The sequence below is a fragment of the Mytilus trossulus genome, chromosome 2, assembly GCF_036588685.1.
Source record: "Mytilus trossulus isolate FHL-02 chromosome 2, PNRI_Mtr1.1.1.hap1, whole genome shotgun sequence".
Lineage (NCBI taxonomy): Eukaryota > Metazoa > Mollusca > Bivalvia > Mytilida > Mytilidae > Mytilus > Mytilus trossulus.
The window spans coordinates 6,890,043-6,909,430 of record NC_086374.1 but is presented as its reverse complement, the minus strand read 5'-3'; the positions used below and the strand labels follow the sequence as shown (position 1 = coordinate 6,909,430).

The following is a 19,388-nucleotide window of genomic DNA, read 5'->3' as shown; positions in this document are numbered from 1 at the left end:
GAGCATCAAATACAAATGCTATAAACGTATCTTCAATTGTCAAATAATTCTCATCAAAATCAAGACAGAAATTATTATTTCCCATATGTACGAGAACTATGAGGATATAAAATAAACACTTTATCATACTAGTTAGCATATCAATACCGGAAATCTGATTTTCATTGATCAAAAATATTTTTTATGAGAATTAAAAGATCAAAAGTTGTACAGTTTAAGTTATTAAAAGATTAAATGGGTATAATCATGCATGCAGTTGTAGTTCTGTGACTGCTATTAAAAGTATTCTCAGATTTGGAGTTATTTAATATATTCGCTAGATCATATATGTTGTCAAACCTACCTATGTGGTATCTTTTCATGTCTTGATTTAGACCATGGTTGTTTGATTTCGTTGGACACTAAATTCGTGGATAAAGTTATCCACGAAAACCACGAAAATTGGTACCCCACGAATAAAAGTACTTTCACAGTAGGTCTTAATTTTAACATCTGATAGGTATGTTTTTTCTGATACTTATAAAAAGTCAAACATTAAGTTATGCATTTTTTATACATTTTCAGTTGAGATCTCTGACAAGAAAAATCGATGGTGGATCTCCAAATCTAACCAGTATACTTTCAACTGTGTTTGAAACAATAACAATATTGTATTCTCATATAACATCTTCAACATTTCTGGTCAAACTGCTAGAGAAGACGGCCAATACCATATCTGGTCTCTATAAATTATCCAGTGGGTGGTCTGGTGTACCATTCATTAAAAAGGTTAGTAATATCTGGTCTCTATAAATTATCCAGTGGGTGGTCTGGTGGTCGTTGTTCTCCTCTTATATTTAATGCGTTTCGCTCGGTTTTGGTTTGTTACCCCGATTTTGTTTTTTGTCCATGGATTTATGAGTTTTGAACAGCGGTATACTACTGTTGCCTTTATGTACCATTCATTAAAAAGGTTAGTAATATCTGGTCTCTATAAATTATCTAGTGGGTGGTCTGGTGTACCATTCATTAAAAAGGTTAGTAATATCTGGTCTCTATAAATTATCTAGTGGGTGGTCTGGTGTACCATCCATTAAAAAGGTTAGTAATATCTGGTCTCTATAAATTATCTAGTGGGTGGTCTGGTGTACCATTTATTAAAAAGGTTAGTAGATTTATAAGTTTATTCCAGGACACTTTGAAATAAGTTTGAACATTTTGGTTGTCTATAAAAAAAAAAAGGAAGTATGATTGCCAATGAGACAACTATCCACAAAAGACCAAAATGACACAGACATTAACAACTATTGGTCACCGTACGGCCTTCAACAATGAAGCCTGTACCGCATAGTCAGCTATAAAAGGCCCTGATAAAACAATTCAAACGAGAAAACTAACGGCCTCATTTATGTAAAAGTATATTAACAAAAATCACAAAGATCATCAATAGTGTGTATATTTTATAAACAAATTACACTTGGTTATTCCCTGTGAAATGTTCAATCAGTGCTATCTTTAAAAAAAATACATGATGATATCATATTAAAGCGTTTTCATCTCTGTACTGCCTATGGCCTATGATAACAGCGGGGCATTATGTTTTCTGAAATTGTAAGCTGTTCAGTTTTTAGTCTTTGTAGTTAACTATCAAGCTATAGAACCATCAACTTGAAAATTAGTTCACATGTTCATCATGTATAGAAAGCTTAAAAATATATGCCACATAGGTATCCCAACCCAAAACGGTGGAGGAAATTCTGAGGAGCGCTGAATGAAGATATATGGGCCATTGGTTGTTCACTGAAATTACAAAAGTAGTAAAACTATTTATGGCTTTCAAAATAGAATTTATTTTATTGATGAATTAACAGGTTATAATTAATCTGGACATTAATTTATAAAAGTCACTTGTGATGCATCTGATTATTAAAAAAAAATTATTATTGATTTCAGACAGAGAAAATGACCGAGACCATATGTAATAGCGTACAAAAGCACTACAATGGACAATTGGACTCAGACTTTCTGAAGATCATTTCACCTTTTGTAGAGGCCACATTATCTCATCCTAGACGCAGTATAATGGTCATTACTCAAAACTTTTGGACCAATACATTTAGTACAGGACCACCATTGGACTATCCAGAAAGTCTCAGGTATATAACATTAGTGTCATCACTCAACACTTTTGGACCAATACATTTAGTACAGGACCACCATTGGACTATCCAGAAAGTCTCAGGTATATAACATTAGTGTCATCACTCAACACTTTTGGACCAATACATTTAGTACAGGACCACCATTGGACTATCCAGAAAGTCTCAGGTATATAACATTAGTGTCATCACTCAACACTTTTGGACCAATACATTTAGTACACTACCACCATTGGACTATCCAGAAAGTCTCAGGTATATAACATAAGTGTCATCACTCAACACTTTTGGACCAATACATTTAGTACAGGATCACCATTGGAATAGGCGGAAAGTCTTGAGTCTGTAACATTTAATAGATTCATCTCTGTGAGATACTGATTGATAGTTTGTCATCAGAATCATTTTTATCGCTTGACTGTACCAGCAATTACCAAACAATTTGTATGACATGGAAACTGTAAGATATTTGTGTACAGTAACAAATACTTATACAGTAGGATTTGTTCCTTATAGACCACAGAAAATGTAAAACAGGTAAAAAGTTAGAGATGTTGTCGGTCTAATAAATAATACTTTTGTCTTTGTAGTGAGTTATTACAGAGTATGACTAAGAAACATCGTCTTCGGATCAGTTTACCCAATTGGGTTGTTAATAATGAAGTAGATGTTGTAGATGAGACACCTTGTAGTGAACTGACACAGGTAAAAAAATATATTCATTTCATTGTTATTAATCCAATGATTTACATGTTTTGTGATCTTGAGTTTCAATACTTATGTGAAATAATTTAGGAAGGACATGTTACTTGCAAAAATGATGGCCCAGCACACACTGGTCGTGGCTATATGGTTTAACCCTTCTCAGTCATTCTGTAACAAAGAGTTATAGACTTTTTTTCAAATCACTTTCACATTTTAAGCTGATTTTTGGTATGAAAGTCTACTATGTGTTACAGATAGAGTTTACATTTGGTTTCGCTTCAAAACCATTTGCCAAAATTGTAGACATTGGACTTGGATATTGTGAGCAGATCTTTCAATAAATATACTGATTCATAAAAATTAAGTGTTTTTGAAACTTATTCAGTCTTAAACTGTATGTAAAAGTCTCTATACAGTTTACAAACGTGTCTTCATATCTTATTTTAACAGTTCTTGTAGTATTGATTCTTTGTTGCTTCATAGATAATTTTTTATAAGATTCAAAACAACTAACCTGTATTCAATCTTTCAGGGTGATTCCCAAGCTCCAGAACCTCATATTCCTGGAATACCATCTCCTCATAAGATCTGTGGAAGTTTTCTCAAGAAAGCAGTATCACCTCACATGGACAAATCGTCAGCAAGACCAGTAGAAAAAACACCAAACTCAGCAAAGAAGAAAATCTTACCGGTCGATGACTTTCAGAATGAAGTAAGCTATGCCCCCTTTTACTATGATAATACCAAAACTATTATTATTGATTGATCAATAACCTTCTTATTCTTATCAATATATAAATAGTTACACATGCAAGAGAACTTTTAATTCATGTTTTGATTTCTTGTCAGTGTTAGAAATTTCATTATGATATTACCTTGACCTTCTCTTACCATAATTTTGCCTTGACCTTATTTGTCCATCTTTTCGAACAATAATATTTATGTCACACTTTTCATAGAATACATTGAATTAAATATTAAAATGATTTGAATGTAATGTATTTTCAGGTTTTTGTAGTTATAAAATCACCACCTCCAAAAAGAAACCCATTGACTGAACATCAAATAGAAATTTTCAAAGAAAAAAGGTATGTGTTCAAAAGGAGATAGTGAATTGATTCATAATGGTAAAAATATCATAAAATTTGCTTGTCAGAGAAATCATATTACAAAAAATGAATGTGTAGCAGTTAAACATACTATATATATATACTTGGTTCTCTCTTCTTTTTTTTTGTGAGGATTGTTCACCTTTATCTTTTTCTTGTTTTAGAGTATTATATACATACTTTCCCCTGGACATTAGGTTAGTGCCCTTTATTCCCCTGATAGTCAAGTGAACAATTTAAAGTGATATTATTTCGGAACATATAGATATAATTTGTAACTACATAATATATCTGAAAACTATGTGCAACACATATATAAAGTACTAATTTGAAAGTATATATTATTTCAGGACAGTCCCAGCTATGTACAACACATTGGATGCCTCTCAAGATATCTCTTTGATGTCTCACTTTAACACAGGAAATTCTCAGTCACAATCACAGTACGTATAACCTTAAAAATAGAGAAAAGTTTGTTTGGAATCAATATACATCTGTTGGTTGAAAATGATTCTTTATATATAAAAAAAGGGGGGAGATGTGGTATGATTGTCAATGAGACAACTATCCATCAAAGTTCAAATGAACTTGACGTAATCAATTATAGACATCAGAACAGCCTTCAACAACGAGAAAAACCCATACTGTATAGTCAACTATAAAAGGCCCTGACATAAAAAATGTGAAACAATGCAATGGCCTAATAATTCTCACAGATAAAAAGAATATAATTTTTTAATGAATTCTGCTGTTTAATTACCTTTTTTATTTGGAAAAAAAATTGGATATGATTTCATTTTCTTGGGGATGTTTTAGAAAACACCCATGGGACCAGTGGTAAGCACTTTAATATCTCACCTAAAATTGGGAGTTTGAGTACAATGAAATTGTAAGAGATCATTTAAAATTGCCTTTTTTCAAAGTGATTTTCCTTGGTTATGTGCATATATTGATTGAACCACTTTTAGTGAAATATTGAAATTTATCAAGAACTTTTTAAACTGTAAAAATGAACAAAACAACAATAAAACTAAGATTATTTACATGCTTTTTCTGTAATTTATATAGGCTACCAAAGATTTTACCAGCCAAAAATGTAAGTATGAATTCTCAATAATTCAAGTTTTTGTAATTACTAAACAAGTTTTAAACATAATTTAATACAAAGAAATGATTAACTACATACAAATAATTTACATTCATATAAACGGTATAACATGGATCAAAACTTTGGACAAATGCTGATATAGACATGACACTTGTCCATGATACCATGGCAACAAACTTTATAAAATGTTTTTGCTGAAGGCAAAATAGACATTTTATACACAATTTTAGGCAGGTGTCTGATTGTCTAAAGTTGTTTGTCATTAAAAGCTTTAGAAGATTGTTCTCTACCTCATGACTCCATCACTGAATATGAAAAAAAAATGATTTAGTATTCCCCACCCTTACTAATAGTTGAGACTGTATTACAATCCCCCTGTCTGTCTGTTTGTCAGACACATATTTCCATCTTTATTCTCAAGAACTACAACTAATGTACAAAGTGGCTTCATATTTGGTCTTCAGCTTGACAGTGATGAGTTTTAAAGTTTGTGCCCTTTTCAGATCTTTTGGACACCTTCTCTGTGTTTGTTGATACATAATTTTTACATATATGAACTAGCTGTATAAAAACAACATGTTGACCTACTAAATCCTGATACATAAAAATATTTTAATTTGTTTTCAGTCTGAAACTCTAAGACAAGAAAAAGATATAGGTGAACAATCCTCACAAAAACCAGAGGTAAAGAAGAGAGAACCAAGTATACATGGGAAGAGAAATAAGAGAAAGTCCTCCACAAATGATACAGATGGGACTTCTAAAACCAATCAGAGATCTGTCAGGTTTTCTGATGAAATCAATATTGATGCTACAAGTCCTGATGCCTCACAAAAAGATATCGCTCACTTTAATGTCATCAAGAGTATGTTACCTAACATTGCTTCCAAAGGTACACCCACTAAACAGAATGAGTCAGAAGACCACCAGTCACTAATGGGCAGGGAAGAGGATGAAATCAGTTGTGTTCAGCAGCTAATGTCATTAGGTACACCTAGATTGTCACCTCCTGGTAAATCCTCACAGTCTGATTCTCCTTGTAAGGAGGAAGGCCTTCCTTCACCATCACAGAGAAGACTAGATTCTTGGATAATTAAATCTCCTACAAAGCAATCAGAGTCTGGAAGTAATGTTAAAAAAACTAAAGGAAAAAAATCAACAAATGTTTTTAGTTCCCCAAGAGTTCGAACACGTAGATCATCTATTGAAAATGGTAAAAAAGATGATAAGATTGTACATAACAAAACATCAGATGATTCCCAGACATCTAACAAGCTACTATCACAAGAGAAGATTTCTTCACAGTCGTCTTTATCAATATCCCTTGTAGATGAAACACAGTCTCCTAAAAAGATGAAGCCACCAAATGATGATACTGTGTTTGTGAAACCAACAACAGATATGCTAGATAAAATGAATGACAAAACTAAGATTAGTAAACTATCCCCTGTCATAGCTGTCATTGAAGAGACTCAGTCTCCTAAGAAATCAACAGGATTTAACCCTATCCTGACAACTCCACCTAAACCAGGAAACCAATTAGACACTGAACTCTGTGAAGACTCCAATTTTATTCCTGCTTCTCCTACTTCCAATAAAAGTATGAAACTTGGTACTCCAGTATTAAAACTAAGGAAGCTTACTCAAAATGAAATACTACAGTATAGTCCATCACGAAAAGATGGCACAAGTTCTAGTCTGACTCCAACTAGAAGACGTGGAAGACCAAGTAAAACTCCAAGTCTTACACCATGTTCAAGTGACCCGTCTTCTAACAGAAGTGGTGACAAAGAACTAGCTCAGCTTTTCCTCCATGAACATGATGATTTTTCTGACTTAAAACCAATTCAACCTGAACAAAGTGAGGAACCAGCACAGAATGAGGATATACCAGCCTCTCAAGGATTCTCTGTTGAACAAAGAGATTCTAAACCATCAAGTTTGTCAGCTTCCGAAAGTCTGTTTACTGAAAAGGATTCACAGGAATATAACCCTTGTTTAGAATCTACACTGAGTGAAACGACAACCAAAGTAGGAAAATCTGTTAAATCTGTTGACAAAAGTCCCCCTGTTATTATTGAAACAGATACTTGTGAAAGTACACAGGAATCTGATCCTGGATCGTATAATCCTTTGTTAGAACCAACTTTGGCTACTCCTACCACAGGTTCTGCTAGAAAAAGGAAGCAGAAAACACCCAAAAAATTATCTCCAGAAAGTGCTGGACCACCAAGACGTAAAAGAAGACATGCTTCTCTAACAAGTAAAAAAGAAGAAAATTCTAGTCAAGAAGATTCTGGCATGGATGGAAATATATTATCTGATTCTGTATCAACGCCAAAAAGACGAAGAGTTATGAGAGGAAAAAATCATTCAGAGGTCAATACCCCTGTAGTAAATGGTAAAAAAGCTGAAAAAGACGATGGAAAAGGTGAAACCAAAATTGATTTAACATCTCTATCAGAAAAGTCTTCAGAATCATCACAAATTAATTCATTAAGAAATGAGGAAAGCCAGGCTTTGATTTCTATGGAAGATTGTCTTCAAAACTCTTCATCAAAGTCCTCTAATGACAATGTAATTACGGTTGGTCATGTTCAGATTGATAACCCAAAAATTGATGAACAAAGTCAGATATTCAAACAGAAGAAGTCTGGTGAGTTAACCACAGAGACTGATTACTTCATGGACGTGGATTTTAATGAATCTTTAACAGAAGATGCTGAGACTGGTAAAATTCATTTAAAAGTAAACAAAACACCTGAATCCGATACTACCAATAAACAAAAAATGGAGAAAACACCAGAAAATCGTTCAATCACTGACACACCTACAAGGGTTAGCACAACCAAAAAGAAAAAAGAAGTAGCTCAAAGGAGATCTTTAACGAAGGGAAAGACAGCCATTCCACTTGATTTAGATACTAAATTAGACACGGATGACAGCAAGGAGACGTTAAAGACACAAATTAAAGAGCTAGAATCAATCAAAGAATCAGACGTTCAGGAAAGTGAGGATGTCTTCAAATCTATCAAGGAAAACCTCACTGAACAAGTCAATGACATTTCTGATCAGATTAAACAGAACAAACAAATAATAGAATCTATAGATATTGAAGATGTGCAGGATTCCATCAAAGAAGATCAGATTAATGCAATTGAGGAAGAAAAAAATTCTGACAATATTTCTGGTGAAACTTCGAAATCATCTGAACTGATAGCAGACAAGTTTCTTGGTGACCAGGGAAGCAATAATCAGAGTTCTGGTAATCAAGAAGATAATAACAAACATTCAGGTGACCAGGATTATGGTAATAAGAGTTCAAGTAGCCAGGAAGACGTAAAACAAAGTTCTGAAAATAATTGTGAACAAGTTCAAAGTTCTGATGAATGTGATGGTGGAGAAAAGAGAAATAATCAAGACGAGAAAGATGATAGTCAAGATCAAAATAATGATGCTCAAAAGGAATGCATTGATAATCAACAAGAGAATGACATTAATGGCACCAACAATTCTGAAAATACAAATGGATGTTCAGAAAATATAAACAATAAGTCAGAAGAAAAGTTGGATACCAGTTTAATGTCAACATCATTTAACAGTGAAAGTGATGATAACGTCCCCCTTTCTTCATTAAAACCAAAAGATGTCAGTCCAACTTCAGATTTAGAAAATTTTTCATCACCAGAGAGTTTGTCAAATAAGTCCAAAAAAGGCAGGCCAAGGAAGTTGACAGGGGCTGTGAAAGGGAAGACTTCTCCTTTGTCCCAAAGGTTAAGATCCTCGGGTAGAACTTTACGAACACGTGGCATAAAGAAATCAGCAGGTGATATGTTATCATTATCCAAATCAAAAAGGACCAAAAGGAACAATGAAGATACAGCACAGATAGAAGAAGAAAAAGATGAGAAAAGTGCTTTGTCAGAACTTACTACTGAAGCCAATGAAGTGATTGTTATACCATCTCAATCTCAGTCTACAAGTGAGAAAGTTGATGAACCAGAAGAAATTATTAACCCGGATAATCTGAAAAAATTTAATGATATGATGCAGGATGAAACTCCACGTAAAACTCCAGATGTAATAAATAAGAGAAAAGGTTTAACCTTTGCTGACAGACATTCCGACAGTAAACTGATCACAGTATCACGTAAATTTGAGAAAAGGTCAATCATGGCAAGGCGTAGCATACTTAAACCAACAATCAGATCTTTAAGTCTGGAATCACCAAGGCAGCGCAAAAGTTTTCATCCAATCAAAATAGGCCATATATACTCTCCATCTGCTTCGCCAAGTGCAGGAATATTGAAAAGAAGAAGACTGAGTGGAGAGAAAGCAAAGGACTCTCCATCTCCTCCTCCAAAGGTACACTTTTATAATTATATGCAATAAATATTTAAAAGCGTCCTTCATCAATGGCACTGTGTTATAGTTTAGGGCAATACATACATTAATAGTATCAAAAAGTCATCACAGTTGGAGGTTGAACTAAAAGTGATATGTGTATTCTTCATAAACAATTTGTTTTTTAAACTGTGATAGTTAAACATTTCAATCTGTCCAAATAAAACTTGTTGGAGAAAAATGTAATGTTTTCCTTTTTATGGGTAATGCAGCAAGTAAAATAGTGTTATTAAAAAAAAACTTACTATTTTGATTAAACCCATTGGAGAAATAATTTAGGAGCACAACTTATACTCTAAAGATATGTTTGATTTGTTATTTGTTCACTCACATTTTATTTTTTGGAGGTAACTTAAGCCCTCTATGTTCATGATTTTACATGCTAGATTAAAAGATGAACACATATTACTTTGTGATATTTTTACAGTTTTTGATAATACAAATTTAATATGATTGAGAGACTAATTTCAGTTTATTTTATATAAATTGTTAAGGTGTCGAAAATATTTAGTTGGAACTTCATGTACTAACATAAAAATATTTGTTTTATTATAGCAAAGAAGAGTATCATTTGCTACACCTTTATCAGAATCTAAACAGATGACTGACACAACAGAGAGACCAGCTTCTCCACTGGTATCATCAACATCATCTAAAGTCTCATCCTCACTGGAAAAGGTTTGTTAACTGGATGTTTAAATAAATATAAGAAGATGAGGTATGAGTGCCAATGAGAAAACTCTCCATCCAAGTCATAATATATAAAAGTAAACCCTTATAGGTCAAAGTACAGCCTTCATCACGGAGCCTCATTTCACCATGAACAGCAAGCTTTTCAGGGCCTCACAAATGGCTATTGAAAACCATTCAAACAGGAAAATCAATGGTGTCATCTTTATAAAAAAACAATAAACACTTGTGAACTACATCAACAAATAACAACCACTGGACATCAGATTCCCAAAGTTTTTAACAAACATTACTGGCCATACAGCCCTTACACGGTTGGTAACTGGTGCAAGAAAATTTACCCTTCCCAGATACAATAGTGTAACACCAGAACATAGAAAGACAGAATAACTCTGCTTAGTAGGAAATTGAAATACTGATTGACTTAGTGTTACAAAAAAAAACTCTTATGGTTTGCTACGAGGCAAGGCAGATATGCTTTAACCAGACCATTTCTAAGATTATTTCTGTGACATGAAATATGTCTTGTTCACATAATAAATTCAAATGCCTGTTTCTCTTTCTACTTCTACTTTGTAGTGATCGCCTTCAACAGGTTAAAGTTTATGTCACTTGTACTGCGCATTGCTTTATCTTTTGATATATAAATGACAATTTTTAGGAGCATATATATTTTTTAATGCAGTGCATAACTCTTCTTTTTGTGAATTTGACTTGTTACTATACCTGCTATCCAGTTATCATAATTTCATTGATAAATAAGATAGGTCAATGTTTAATCTGTTCTAATGAAAACACAAACAAAACTGGAAGATGTGTTATATTTTATTTTAATTTCAGATTTTCACATCATCAGTTAGTGACAGTCAAGTTACAGATTCTGAATTAGTAAGTATTGAAGTAAGAGCTATTTCTAACGGTCATAAGATATATTATTGCAATATCACTGTCAAAATTATAAATTGCTTTATTCTTATCTTGAATTTGTGTTTTTAACATATAATAGATATAAAATATAATAGATATAAGATGGTGTATGAGTGCCAATGAGACAACTCTCCATCCAAGTCAAAATGTTTGTTTGTCTTTCTAATCAGCATCACTGTTTAAATTTGGGATAAACGGATATTTGTGTTATTTTTTATGAGAAATATTTTTAAAAAAGACAATGAATATCTTTTGCTCATTGCAATACTCAGTTGTTTCTCATGCAAATTTTGTTAACATTGTGTAAATTTATCTTTAGAGAGATAGATATTGAGATGAGCCAATGTATGTGCCTGTCCCAAGTCAATAGCCTGTAATTCACTGGTTGTCATTTGTTTATGTGATACATATTTGCTTTTCGTTCATTTTCTGTACATAAATAAGGCCATTAGTTTTCTTGTTTCAATTGTTTTACATTGTCATTTCGGGGCCTTTTATAGCTGATTATGCAGTATGGGCTTTGCTAATTGTTGATCTTTCTAAATTTAATGCCAAATTAGAGATTTGACCCCAATTTCACGGTCTACAGAACATTGAAAATGATAGTGCAAGTTTCAGGTTAAAAGTTTTTGGTCAAGGTAGTTTATAATGAAGTCAAAGTCAAATCAACTTGAAACATGTTTCCTAGGATATGATCTTTTTAATTTGAATGTCAAATTATAGATTTTACCCCAATTTCACAGTTCACTAAACATAGAACATGATAGTGCGAGTGGGGCATCTGTGTACTATAAACACATTCTTGTTTATATATACAAAGTAGTTATTATCTGACAATAACTCTAGAACAAGTTTGTTAACATTGTGTAAATTTGTTTTCAGAGTAAGAAAGATAGTGATATAAGCCAGAGTAGTTATTATCTGGCAGTTACTCATGTACAAGTTTGTTAACATTGTGTACATTTGTTTTCAGAGTAAGAAAGATAGTGATATAAGCCAGAGTAGTTATTATCTGGCAGTTTCTCATGTACAAGTTTGTTAACATTGTGTACATTTGTTTTCAGAGTAAGAAAGATAGTGAGATGAGCCAGAGTAGTTATTATCTGGCAGTTACTCATGTACAAGTTTGTTAACATTGTGTACATTTGTATTTAGAGTAAGAAAGATAGTGAGATGAGCCAGAGTAGTTATTATCTGGCAGTTACTCATGTACAAGTTTGTTAACATTGTGTACATTTGTTTTTAGAGTAAGAAAGATAGTGAGATGAGCCAGAGTAGTTATTATCTGGCAGTTACTCATGTACAAGTTTGTTAACACGGTTTACATTTGTTTTCAGAGTAAGAAAGATAGTGAGATGAGCCAGAGTAGTTATGCCAGTACCCAACAATCTCAACTGAACACTTCCGACGCAGTATTTCCTGAACTCCAGAGTTGTCCTGTCAGTGTAGATAAAGTTCTACCACAGCTGACATCATCCATGTGGTATGTTATACACAATAACTACTGGTAATACCTTCCTCAGATTTATAGACTTGCTTTTACAATTATTTACAAAGAATAAGGTAGTTAGATATGTTGTAAAAAAAAACATGAATATTATGAGATGAACAATTTTTCTTCAGAAATAGACAAATTTTTAGTTAATGTATGATTCTCAATAAAGCCCATAACTAAACAAAGGGGGAATAATTATTAATAGAGACTTTTACAGATTGTACTCAAAGGGGGAATAATTATAAATAGAGACTTTTAAAGATTGTACTCAAAGGGGGAATAATTATAAATAGAGACTTTTAAAGATTGTACTCAAAGGGGGAATAATTATAAATAGAGACTTTTAAAGATTGTACTCAAAGGGGGAATAATTATAACTAGAGACTTTTAAAGATTGTACTCAAAGGGGGAATAATTATAACTAGAGACTTTTACAGATTGTACTCAAAGGGGGAATAATTATAAATAGAGACTTTTACAGATTGTACTCAAAGGGGGAATAATTATAAATAGAGACTTTTACAGATTGTACTCAAAGGGGGAATAATTATAAATAGAGACTTTTAAAGATTGTACTCAAAGGGGGAATAATTATAAATAGAGACTTTTAAAGATTGTACTCAAAGGGGGAATAATTATAAATAGAGACTTTTAAAGATTGTACTCAAAGGGGGAATAATTATAAATAGAGACTTTTAAAGATTGTACTCAAAGGGGGAATAATTATAAATAGAGACTTTTAAAGATTGTACTCAAAGGGGGAATAATTATAAATAGAGACTTTTAAAGATTGTACTCAAAGGAGGAATAATTATAAATAGAGACTTTTAAAGATTGCCCTCAACATTGAGTTCTTCCAAAGTCTTCTACAAGTAATTCTTGTTTGATTATAGATACCATTCATAAGATGTTATTTTCCTCTTCATAAGACTTGTTAGTGGTGCTATAATCAAAACTATTGCACCAATTTTAGACAAATTTGTAGGAATAATGTCAAGAAAGTTCTCTATAAATAATTCTCATTTAGGTCAAAATCCATTAAGCACATGGTCACCAGAGTTAGTCTAAGTGTAAACTTTGTAAATTAATGTTTGGGAGGTTCTTTTAAACAGTCCTCAGTTTGGCCCAAATGAATGTAAAGTAAATTTTTGTTATGATTACCTATTTTTCATATCTTTTTTTCTGATTTTAATGTTCATGAATAATCAGGATGTTTTCCCTTAAACTACAATGTTATGTGTTTTAAAAAGGGGATTGATAATATAAAAAAAAGACTCTCTAGGAACAAAACCTCTGATCATTGAAAAAATAAGGAAACATTGTATTTTGGCAAACTAGGTAGATCTTGTTCTTGAAAATTAATGGAAAATATAATAGATTGCACACACTTACTGATGGACTACTGCCTATTAATTAATCAAATAATGGATTTTGCAAATATATTTTTGTTTGTTCAGGGCAAGAGGACTAGGACAACTAGTTAAAGCGAGGAATATTCATACAATAGGAGATTTATCATCATTGACAGAAAAACAAGTAGATGAGTTACCCATCAGATCACCTAAGGTATCTATGGTACGGAAGGTTCTCAGGAAGTATGAGGAACAAACAGGTGCAAAACAGACCAAAACTGTATCCACCCTTGAAAAACAAGGTAACTGCACATTTAAAGTTGCATGAGAAAATAGTAAAAGTATATTCCTTCAAAACAAGTTACAATATGAATAGGAGTTATGATAGAAACATTTCTATATCCCACCAGATTTTAAATGAATATATTTCCAAATTGAATATGTATTTATTATTTCTAACTTAATTTTGATGAATATTTTAATCTTTTTCGTTGTTTATTTCTTCATTTCAAAAACTGCCAATGTTTTTTATATCATTTACTGTGTTAAATCATACTAACTCTTCTAATTTTCATACTGTTTATTTCAGGAAATGCCAAAGAGGAACAAAAGGTAGACGAAGCACCAACAGATTTACAAAACAATCAGACTGACAGCAAAGATTCAACAACAAATTTACAAAACAATCAGACTGACAGCAAGGTTGCAACATCAGATATACAAAACACACAGGCTGACATCAAGGTTGCAACATCAGATATACAAAACAATAAGGATGACAGCAAAAGTTCAACTACAGATTTACAAAAGATTCAGGCAGACAGTGGAGTTTCAATAGCAGAAATACCTATTGAAGTAAAAGATGATAAATTTGCAGTGAATAATACAGACAGTAACACTGGTGATAAATCAGTATCTTCTCTGAATAAAACAGACATTGAAATTCAAACTATTTTACATACTAGTGATCAAACATTACCAAATACAGATGACATGGAAACAATGGTGTCCGATCCTGTTACAGCAGGTACATCTAGTGAACTGAAAACTGACCCAGAGCAAAAATCTGTTGACAAAATTTCAATGATATCAACATTACAAAGTTTAGTTGAACAGTGTAAAACTGAGAACATGAAGGACTTGAAAACTCAGGATATATTTAGAATTCATCAACATTTATCAGAATTAACTTCATCTGTCGTAGATACATTAAAACAACGATGCCATTCTCCAACCGAAAAGTAAATTATAACACTAATATATATATACATATGTCTGTATCTTGTTTTAAAACAATAATATCTATTTTCTTTTATTCTTCTTGTAATGTGATTTAATTAAGAACAGATGTATCACAGGCATTGATATTGCTATATCAGCAGTTTCTTAATGGCATCAGTTCCAGAGAGCTAGATTGTTTTATGCTACTTCAGCTTATAGACTTTATCATTGAGTGAAATGATTTAAAAATTCAAAAAATGGCATTTAAGACAAGTCTGTGTTATTTTAACACACTAATACCTTCATGGCTTCATAAAAAAAATCTGAATACAAGTCTAAAGAATATTTGTATTTCATTGCACATTTAAGAAAATGTGGTATGATTGCCAATGAGACAACAATCCACCAAATTTCAAATGAAGTGGAGGTAATCAAGTATAGGCAACTGTAAGGTCGGCTTCAAAAGGCTCATACTTAAAAAATATAAAACAATTCAATTGGGTAGGCTAACAGACTAATTTATTAATACAGTTTACAAAAAAAAATTATGAGTCATGAACCAACAACAACCACTGAACTACAGGCGCCTGACATGTACCAATGAAATCCACACAAAAAAATTCCACAGAGTAATAATGGAACCCCAAAAACATTCATGCACACAATAGCTGCAGGACATTTTGGTGATAGTAGAGAACAGTTAAATTTTGTCCAGAGTCAAATGACATTAATCTTCAAATCATTTACTAGTACAAAAATCCACTTTTTATGTTGATCTTCAGACTACCTAAAACCAACCACAAGACAAAATGTGACAGGAATAATGTAAATTGTTCAGAACGTAGAAATTTTTGTAACGTTAATTTCTCTCTGATTATGAGTAATAGGATAACTTAATTTGGTATGTGCGTACCTTGCAAGGTCGTCATTCACTTAAGACAGTTTTCACATGATCTTGACCTCATTTCATGGATCAGTGAATGAGGTTAAGTTTTGGTGGTCAATTCCATAACTCAGATACTACAGGTAATAGGTCTAGTATAGTTGGTTTATGAAAGAATTGTACGGTGTACATGTCCAACCGGCAGCTTGTCATCCGACCCTCACATCATGTTCATGGTTCAATGGTTAAAGTTAAGTTTTTGTGTTTTGGTCCGATTTTCTGATACTGTATGCAATAGGTCTACTATATTTGGTGTAGGAAATGGTTGTAAGGTATACATGCCCAAATAGCAGTAAGTCGTATGACCTTGACCTTAATGTTTAGGTTTTCTTTGTAAAGTCCTGTTTCTTAGAAACTATAAGCAATGGGTTAACTCTATTTAGTGTAATGAATGATTGTAAGGTGTACATGTATTTATCCTTCAGTTTATATGACCTTGCGTCCTTTACCTCATTTTCTAGAATCATGTTAAGTTCATGTGATAGTTTTAGTTCAGCTTTATCTTTAGGACTATCAAAAAATTATCAATGGTTAATGAAGAAGGTGAAGCATTTCAGGGTGTGCACTCTTGACTCACAAATGGTAAGTGTAACAAACTATATATGGTCCATTCTTTTCTACTCATGTTGGTAAACATATTATAACTGGAGTAATACTCCATTAATACCTTAAATACAGTGTTTCTATTGCTCAGTTGGTTCCATAATCAAGTGGATCCCCTCTCGACTGTTTCGGCGCTTTCCACAACAATCTCTAGGGGGGTGCACTGACTGAGTTGATCAGGCTCAGCCAGGAACCAGCTAGCTCTTCTACTGCTCTATCTCCAAACCCATCCAGAAGCTTCATCTGCCTGTCTTCCAACTTTTCCTACCAAGCTGCTTCTTACTGGTCCAGTTTTTCTTGGGGACCCCAAGGCTCTCAAAAAAGTTTGAGAAACAAAGCCTCTACATCCTACCTCCACTGGAAAATATGTCCTCCAATTCTTTTCTTGGATGTCTGTTACCAATTCCTGGTACTTCGCTAGCTTTCTCTCATGGGCTTCTTCCAGTCTTGATACACATGACACAAGTAGGACCTGTCTACTGATTCTGGACCACAGCACAATGTCTGGTCTGAGGGTGGTTGTTAAAAGGCATGCCTTGTTAAAATCTCTCTGGAAGGTGGTCTTTCCCCCCAACGTCTACTTGCATCTCCCTATCTTAGTCTTCTTCCTTCTCTACATGTGTGTCCAAGACTGCTGGTATCTCTCGAAGGACTTGGTCATTGCGCCATGTGTATCTGCCATCCTTCAGAGCTGTCCTGCAAGATGACAAAACATGTTCTAGACTTGCTGGCTTACCACACATCTTACAACTAGGGTCTTCAATTAGTTTCCACATTGTTAGGATTCTCCCCATCTCGTGCCAACTAATCTTCTTGGTCTTGCCATCTCCGATTTCATATATTGCCCTTGCTGTTTCATACTGACGGCATTTACTAGTCGATCTTCCTCTTCCCAACGACGAACCTCTTGCTGAACAAGTTCCCTTCTATTTCTTGCATCTGCTGACTGCCATAATGGTTGCTGAATGTTGCTAAAACCAAGTCTTCCTGATGTTACCACTCCCACTATATCTCTATCGGATCTCTGCATCTCCAATAGCGCTCTTGGCAACCCTTTTTCTTCCTGTCCTGACCTCAATATTTGCTTCTTTCACTTTGTCATTTTGACTTTACTGTCCCTTATAAACATCATGACATGTCTGGTTTTGGCGACTTTAAACTCCTCTTTAATAGAAACCAGTGGTAGTTGAAGTTTTGAACTGGTGCTGTACAAATCACTGCTGCTAAAACTCTAAACTCTAAAACAATATATACTATAAGATGAATATATGTTGTCTACTATAGTACAATATACTGACGTTGAAATGCAGCGCTAAAATTTGCAAGTGTGACATAATTATGAACCTTTATACTACTACATAATTTGATGTGTATATTTGAACAAAAATTAACGAACTGATATGTTATCTTGAATTCACCTCGTTTTCATAATTGGGTCAATTTCTTTCCAGTATAAGTAATGAGTCGTATACATTTGGTCTGGAATTATTTTAAGGTTACGTCATCCAAAATGAGTTCACCTGACCTTGAAATCATGTTCATTGACAAATGTTTTCGTGGTTAAAGTCATATATGTATGATATATACAATAACTGTTATGTGTATATATGAAAAAAGAGACATAACACATGTGTTTACGCAATTTGACAAGCCTTTTTATCTTCCGACTTCAAAGATCTGAATACATTTAAAAATAATGATTTATTAGTACATGACATTTTACACTTGACATTGACTTCTTGTACTATAAAAGTTATTTGCCAAAAATGTGTGCTGAAAAGAACCAAAGAAAGATGAACATAATTTGCAATTTAATGGGATGGATTGGTCATATAACTTCGTTTCGTGATGCATTGAGACGTGTCAAGTTTCCCCAAGACTTTACTGGAGTATAGAGATATGGTAATTCCGGAACTCGCATCTGACATGCAGTTCTTCATTATCTTCATCTACTATTTGGATCCATTTGAGCTCTTCTCTAAGTATTGCAAATAACTTAAGTTATCGCTATTTTACGAACTTTTCCGTTGATTTTACTGACTGATAAGTTCCTTTCTCAGCACAGTAGACTAGAGTGATAGGGGGGGAAATCGCTAGATACTAAGGGTGCACGTGCCGTTGTCAATGAAATTAACAACGTCGTCAAAGGTAAAATAGCGATAAACAGAAATATCATTGGTCATCTCAACTTAACTGCTTTTCTCGTTGAGTTACCAACGTACGATAATCTATATTAAAATTTGAAAGTGAAATGTGTATACAATAACGTTGAACGAACAACAGTTCGGTGACGAAAAATGATTGAACTTCATTTAATACAAATTTACAAACCATAAAATCTTGCGTAAATTTAAACTGTAGTTCTCAAAAAAATCTATTTGTTTTTGTCTACATTTCCGGTGTTGTGAATTGATTGATAACAGTCTAATAGCATGTGAACGCAGCATTTGTGTTTGTAGTCTTATCTTTTTATTGATTACACTTTCAATATGAACGTTTTTGGTGTCAGCTCTTTTGATGGGTTTCTCGATTACTGAAACTTTGGATATCAAGACTGAGATTGGCATTACTATTGTGTTAGACTTAGCTAGAAAAGATTGCAATCAGTACACGAAGTATCACTTTTCTAAGAATTGTTCACTGGAAAGGTACAGACTCAAATTAATTAGAACGTAAAACTTCAATAGTTATAT

General features: G+C 33.1%; 1 protein-coding gene across 1 annotated transcript in view; it reads left to right on the top strand.

The window, feature by feature from the left end:
• The window catches only part of LOC134704809 (telomere-associated protein RIF1-like), a 38,222-nt gene extending 22,979 nt beyond the window's left edge, over positions 1-15,243 (top strand). The window contains exons 21-34 of the mRNA XM_063563592.1: positions 565-762; positions 795-1,016; positions 1,933-2,135; positions 2,729-2,843; positions 3,376-3,555; positions 3,852-3,931; positions 4,303-4,395; positions 5,021-5,048; positions 5,688-9,425; positions 10,020-10,142; positions 10,995-11,042; positions 12,419-12,564; positions 14,034-14,230; positions 14,518-15,243. Of these exons, the coding sequence (XP_063419662.1) occupies positions 565-762; positions 795-1,016; positions 1,933-2,135; positions 2,729-2,843; positions 3,376-3,555; positions 3,852-3,931; positions 4,303-4,395; positions 5,021-5,048; positions 5,688-9,425; positions 10,020-10,142; positions 10,995-11,042; positions 12,419-12,564; positions 14,034-14,230; positions 14,518-15,173 (6,027 nt within the window). The 3' untranslated portion in view covers positions 15,174-15,243. The remainder of the gene's footprint in view (positions 1-564; positions 763-794; positions 1,017-1,932; positions 2,136-2,728; positions 2,844-3,375; positions 3,556-3,851; positions 3,932-4,302; positions 4,396-5,020; positions 5,049-5,687; positions 9,426-10,019; positions 10,143-10,994; positions 11,043-12,418; positions 12,565-14,033; positions 14,231-14,517) is intronic.
• The last annotated feature ends 4,145 nt before the right edge of the window (positions 15,244-19,388 follow it).